This window comes from Cucurbita moschata, unplaced genomic scaffold (genome assembly GCF_002738365.1).
Source record: "Cucurbita moschata cultivar Rifu unplaced genomic scaffold, Cmos_1.0 Cmo_Scf00044, whole genome shotgun sequence".
In the NCBI taxonomy this organism is placed as follows: domain Eukaryota; kingdom Viridiplantae; phylum Streptophyta; class Magnoliopsida; order Cucurbitales; family Cucurbitaceae; genus Cucurbita; species Cucurbita moschata.
The window spans coordinates 2,172,195-2,178,252 of NW_019268560.1; the positions used below are offsets into that span (position 1 = coordinate 2,172,195).

General features: G+C 35.5%; 3 protein-coding genes across 5 annotated transcripts in view; all 3 read right to left on the reverse strand.

Annotated features, from left to right (window-relative positions):
- Positions 1-522, reverse strand: part of LOC111434104 (DNA damage-binding protein 1a) — an 11,411-nt gene extending 10,889 nt beyond the window's left edge. Inside the window, exon 1 of the mRNA XM_023071410.1 lies at positions 206-522. Coding sequence (XP_022927178.1) covers positions 206-309 — 104 coding nt within the window. The 5' untranslated portion in view covers positions 310-522. The remainder of the gene's footprint in view (positions 1-205) is intronic.
- A 1,678-nt stretch (positions 523-2,200) lies between these two features.
- LOC111434230 lies at positions 2,201-3,706 on the reverse strand. Its single transcript, XM_023071628.1, has one exon. It carries the CDS (start codon positions 3,356-3,358, stop codon positions 2,414-2,416), a length of 945 nt encoding a protein of 314 aa, XP_022927396.1. The 5' UTR covers positions 3,359-3,706; the 3' UTR covers positions 2,201-2,413.
- Positions 3,707-4,856: 1,150 nt separating this feature from the next.
- On the reverse strand, positions 4,857-6,039 carry LOC111434256 (glucan endo-1,3-beta-glucosidase 13-like). Of its 3 annotated transcripts, none has more exons than XM_023071658.1 (4): positions 5,912-6,039; positions 5,473-5,796; positions 5,156-5,186; positions 4,857-5,075 (listed from the first exon to the last, which is right to left on the reverse strand). In XM_023071658.1, exons 1-4 carry the CDS (start codon positions 5,967-5,969, stop codon positions 4,964-4,966), a joined length of 525 nt encoding a protein of 174 aa, XP_022927426.1. In that variant the 5' UTR covers positions 5,970-6,039; the 3' UTR covers positions 4,857-4,963. The 3 variants fall into 3 exon arrangements, with proteins under 3 accessions (XP_022927426.1, XP_022927427.1, XP_022927428.1); XM_023071659.1 differs by having other exon boundaries at positions 4,857-5,072; positions 5,912-6,038; XM_023071660.1 differs by having other exon boundaries at positions 5,034-5,081; positions 5,912-6,037.
- Positions 6,040-6,058: the final 19 nt, after the last annotated feature.

The following is a 6,058-nucleotide window of genomic DNA, read 5'->3' on the forward strand; positions in this document are numbered from 1 at the left end:
AAAAAAAAAAAAAAAAAAAAAAAAAAAAAAAAAAAAAAAAAAAAAAATCAACTGACCAAAAAAAGAAAATCGAACTTGGTAGCGATAGAATCAACAGATTAAGATAAGAACATACAAACAGAACATGTGATCCCATTCAATCCCTTCAAAAAGAACCGTAAGTGTATGAATTAGAGACGGTGAAAGTAGAGAAAAGGAGGCATACGCTATAATGAGGTTGAGCTCCTGGGGGCCGGTGAAGTTGCCGACGCAGGAGTGAGTGACGTTGGTAGGTTTGTGAGCGGTGACGACATAGTTCCAGACACTCATCTTTAACCTATGAAGGTTGCGATTGTTCCGTAGGCCAAAACCCTACCTAACAGTTGCCGCTCGATAATGGCTCTTTATTGTGCGTTACAGAGAAAATGGCCGGACGGCTCAGCCGACGCCTACAGAAGAAGTAACTACCAAATCAGCGATCAGAGGTTTCAGGCGAGAAGAAAGTAACAAAATATATATATATATAAGAACTAACAAATTAAGTTGTCATCAATGAAATCATTTGGAAAAAGAAGGTTTAATTATTATATATATAATTTTTAACCAAATTTGAGGGCTAAAATCGTATGCGATTGACTTAAACAAAACTTTGTAGTTGACGGGCGATATTTTAGTAGATAAATTAAGGTCTCAGATGGCCGAAAGAATCCTTATATGCCCTCGAAGATGGATTATTACGAGCCATCCTTGGCATTCGGGTATCCACTTCAAAAGAAACCTGTCTAAAACTAGCTATAGGTGGTAGAGGGTCGAGTTATTGATGTGCGATGGATCCAGAAAAAAGGGGTTTGAGTTATAATCCAATTTGTGTATATATTTCACAGAAACCGTGAAATCAAATTAGGTGATAAGGTAGCAGGAAGACATGGAAATAAAGGTATTGTTTCAAAAATTTTGCTTAGAGAAGACATGCCTTATTTGTAAAATGGAAGACGTGTTGATATATTGATCACTGTTACATAGTTCTATATCTTCATTTTCGTTTAAATAGTAGTATTTTTTTTTTTATTAAGTTTTCGCAGTTTTTATATGTTCGTCTTTTTTATATTTTATCTACTTATTTAGAGAATAATCATTTTTATTTAGATGGTTTTGGGTCAATTTTAAATATAATCCAAATAAAATGACAATACATATAGAGTAGTTTCTAGGCTGAGGCAATTAGAGTTTTCCTATCCTTCTCCATCGTCTTGACCTGAGCAAGGTTGACTATCCAATGCAAGAGGTCCACAATCGTGCCACCCACGACGGTGAATAAGGAGGGTCTCTACCTCAACTTAGACATCGTATAAAAGCTTGGATAAGGTGCTCAATTCTAGTACAAGAGCCAGGTAGTACGTTGCTACAATGCTTACATAAAGCCACAAAGATTTAAGATAAGGGATCTCATCCTTTAGAAGGTCATGGTCGCAACCTGCAAGTAGACTAGGTGAGCCCTTAGGCCAACCTAGGAAGGATCATACAATACGACCATGCTTGGCAATGACACTTATCGTCTAGTAGACCTTTGTGATTGGGGCTTGTCGCTTTCTTGGAGTGTCGAGCACCTCATACTAGCATTACTTAGTATTCTACTTGTTGTTCTACTTAAATATTTTTTATTACAGATAATGAATGAGTGATGGTTGAAAACTTTCTTATCACTACCATTGCGCCTACAAGGGCTCCAAATTGCCTTATAACGAAGCCACTCAACCCTAGGCTAGTGAGATGGATGCCAAGCAGGCCGAGTCAAACAAACAAACTGCATGATAATATAAAGTAATTAATCGACTAAGCTTGCAAAGATTGTGAAAGCCACTAGACCTTTGACACGTGTTTGGGCATATGGGTAGCTATGAATTGGTTATCCGAAAGATGACTTAACACGAGCTGAGAAAACAATGACAAGAAAGCTAGACCCAATTCACGTATTTTTAAAATATTGAAGGACTAAATTACAACACAAATTTATACCAAGGAAGGTAATCTTTTACAAATATAGATAAACCAAGCATTACACACAGGTAATAAAATCATTAATCAATCACGAGTCTAAAAACATAATTAATACATATTCTAAAGTTTAGGGATATTATAATATAAATTGATTCTGTGTAACAAGGTTTAATTATTCATAAAATTAATGACGTCATAATTTAAATAAATTTCTACACATTAAATAAGATAAATTGGATTACATATAAATCTAATCCACGAAACCAAACGCTCCAGATACATTGGCAACGGTCATGATGCATGGTTAATCAATACATACATACATGTGTACTATGTAGAAGGCACGTGACATGCACGGTATAATTAAATGAATGAATGAATTAATTAATTAATTAATACGCTAGTTTTGGAATTAATTAATGTAATATTATTTAAATTATTCCAATTTCCACGCATAAAGGAAAAGGCAGAACTCGGACTGGTGAGACGAATTCATGCTCCGAGTCGAGTAGTAAATACTGCCGTCGTCGCTCGGCTCCAAGCCGCCGCCGCCGCTGCCGCTACCGCTACCTTCCATGTCGCTCTCGGATTCCGGCGGGGCGGGTTTGAAAATGAACAATCCGTGACCCGTACCCGGATTGGTGAAGAGCCAATCGTGGACGTCCCAGAGGACCTGAACCGATCGCTGGTTGACGACAACCGTCTGATTGCCGCGAAATTTCCACTGCAAATTCTTGACCTGAACCAGAACGATGCCGTCGATGCTGATCCACATCTCGGGATCTTTAGCGCCGGAGGAGGAAATTTCAACGACAATATCGCATTCCTTACGGCGATCGTCGAATCTAGCCCTAGTGGAAAAGCATTTCTTAGCGAACACGTTTTCCTTCTTGTAAATCAAGAACGCTTCAACGAGCGCAGGTCTGGATTTGGTTCTTTTGTAGGCTTTCTTCTTGTAATCGCCTAAGAGCAAGACGACTTCCTCTTCGGCGACTAAGGCGACGTAGAAATCGGAGTAAGGTTCAGGTCCGGAGGAGAATTTGGCGGAGCGGACGTCCCAATAAATGTCGATTTGACATCCGTCTAAATCTAGGGATTTGTAGCCCTTTTTGCTCCAGAAGTTCCAAGGCTTAACGTCGATTTTGTAATTGCAATGGAAATCGCCTCGGAGACTATGGATGGTGACGTTTAAGGTGTGGTTCATGAGATTCTTGCACCATAGAACGGTGACGTTGCGCCAGAAGCCGGCGATGTTGGCCTGGTAGAAACAGGTGACGGTGCTCTGAGCGGTTTTGGTGGTGATTGGTTCTTCGGTGATTTTCTCGGCTAATGGAAGGGGATTAGAGAGGGATTGGGAGCGCATTGAGCGGCTAAACGACATGGCTGGAACTGGAACAAGAACAGGAACAGAGGAACAATTGCATGGAGGAGGGATTGGGAATGATTCATTCAAGCTCGGATTTGGATTTGGATTTGGATTTGGATTTGGAGTGGCTGATTTCTTGGTTTGGTTCTGGTTTTGGGGGGAAGAAAGGGGATATGACAGAGGGAAGGTTAGGGTTTTGTGGAGAAATTTTCTGAAGCTCTGAGGTGGAGAAGAAGGAGGGAGGTTATGGAGGAAGAAAGGGGATTGACCTTTGACAGATGTTTTTTATTTTTTTATTTTTTATTTTTTTATTTTTAATGTTTATCCATTTCATCCTAAAATTGCACCTTCTACTTTTTACCTACTTTTTCCACCTTAAATCTCAAAATTTTCCTTCTAATTTAAATTTTTTATTTATAAATAATTTAGATTAACAAAATCCAATTTAAACCGTATGAAATTAATCAAAGATTAAAAATATAAATTAAACTTTAAATAAAAATTAATATATCCTTCTATAAAATCAGATAGTATTGGATAGGAATTATTAATATTGCGTTTAAAAAATATTTTAAAATTTTTAAAGATTTAAAAGTTTTTTAAAAAATACCCAAAGTTTCATTAAATTCTTAATTTTTTTAAAAAAAATTGAAAAAAAACACGTTAAATTTATTTTTAAAATTTTTAAAAAACAATATTACCTTAGTCTTAGTGCCATATTTAAAAATATTCATTAATTTTAAAAAACAACCTAAAATAATTTGAAAATAATCTATGAAAGGTAGATAAATGTTTTCGTCTATATATTGATAGTAATAACTTTTTAACAAAGGTAAAAAAATGTTTGAACTTTACTTATTAAAAACATTTAAAAAATTTTTTTATCATCAATATATGAACAAAAATCGTATATCGGTGTCTCATACATTATTTTTAAATTTTTTAATATTAGTTTGAAAGTTGGTCGTATTTTTGAAACATGGTACTAATAGCAATGATATTTTTTAATTTTTAAAAAAGTTTAAAGGTATTTTTGAAATACCCTCCAAAATTAAAAGAGTTTTTTTTAAATACTTTTAAAAATTAAAAGGTATTTTTGAAACCGTTCTAAAGATTCAAGAGTATTTTTTAAACAAATATTAATAATTTTTATTCAAAGAAGAGTATTTTTGAACTTTTCTAGAAGTTTAAGGTCATTTTTAGACTTTTTCTTTTAAAAATTTAGATAATTATTGAAACTTGAGAAAAATTAGATATTTTAAAGATAAAATACAAATTCTTATATCTAAAAATGCTAATTACATTATTAGAATTAATTTCACTGCCTTTTAACAAAAAAAAAAAAATAATAAATTAAAAAATTAAAAAAAAAAATTTAATGGGCTAAAAATAACACTTTAAATTATATATATATATATAAGAAAGAACAAGAAAAAAAAAAGAAAAAAAATGAGAATAATGTTGAAAATGGGAGAGAGAGAGAGGATTCCTAAACCATAGACAAAGAGAAGAATAAAAATAAAAAGAAAATTTACAATTAACTAATGTTGTCTGCTTTCACCACCTGTCCTCCCTTAATTAACTTAATTAATCATGCTTAACCCCTAATTACCTTTATTATCAGCTCCCTAAATACAAATTAAGAATAACCACCAAAATCCCACAAAGCATACCCAACTTCAGGCAGCCATGGCTTGGACTGTTCTTCTTGCCTTCTGCAGATGCTGAGCTGCTTCAACTCAAATAATTAAACCCTCATTATTATTTTACACTTCTTTTAAAAAAAATAATAATAATTATCATTATTATTACCTCGACGCTGAATAGTCACATTTTCCATAACCTGTAAATGTAAAAGAAAAAAAAAATCAATTTTTATAAAGGCGTAAGAACCTCTAGAAGATCGAGTTTTAAAATGGTAAGATAGATGACACGTAACACTAGGCCCTTAATGGGGTGGATCGTAAGATTCCACATCAGTAGAGCTAAACACTAGGCGGTGTACCAACGAGTACGCTGCCCCCAAGGAAGATGTATTCAAAAAGTCACCTTGATAAACTATGTCTATATATCATTTATATCGAAGGAGGGAAGCAAAGCCAATGTAAACCTAAAGAGAGAGATATTACTTGGATCTTTATTAGTCAAAGTGGCAGAGCCACCGAAATTGCAAGCCATATCGGAGTTGGCATTCTGCTTATAGAAGCGATTGAATGCGTAAGAAGCATGAGACAAGAGCGTGTCGGGTTGATAGCAAGGGCCCCCCTTTTGAATGGCTCTGCAATCCGCTTTCCCCAATCCACACGCCCAGTCCAGCGCATTCTGCAGGTCGATCTGCGAAACTCCAGGCTTCGCCACGCACCACGAACCCCCCTCTGCACCCGTCGCGTTCCCTTCCGACGGCGTCCACGTCCTCGTCACTGGCACCCCCGCCGCCGCCGCTGTCACCTCCCCTAACAAAACCCACAACACTTGAGAGTCAATATTGGGCTGCAAAAACAGAGGCCTTTACAAGACCCATGCTCTGTTTCAGATAAAGATAAGATTTTGATTAGAAAAAAAACATACCCACAAAGAAATGTTGGAGTAGAAGGAGGATCTCCAAAACCCAGATTTTTGTTCCCATTTTTTGTTCCTATTTTTTTATGGGTTTGAAGCAAGCTGAAGAGGGTGCAAGTTTTAAATACAAGTTTTTTTTTTTTTTTTTTTTTTGGG

Bases quoted from the DNA above. Each gene is read 5' to 3' on its own strand.
- LOC111434230 (XM_023071628.1), bottom strand. From the start codon at position 3,358: ATGTCGTTTAGCCGCTCAATGCGCTCCCAATCCCTCTCTAATCCCCTT.
- LOC111434256 (XM_023071658.1), bottom strand. From the start codon at position 5,969: ATGGGAACAAAAATCTGGGTTTTGGAGATCCTCCTTCTACTCCAACAT. The intron at 5,187-5,472 runs GTAATATCTCTC...TTACATTTACAG, and splicing joins TTTGACTAATAAAGATCCAA to GTTATGGAAAATGTGACTAT. The intron at 5,076-5,155 runs GTAATAATAATG...TTTGAGTTGAAG, and splicing joins TGTGACTATTCAGCGTCGAG to CAGCTCAGCATCTGCAGAAG.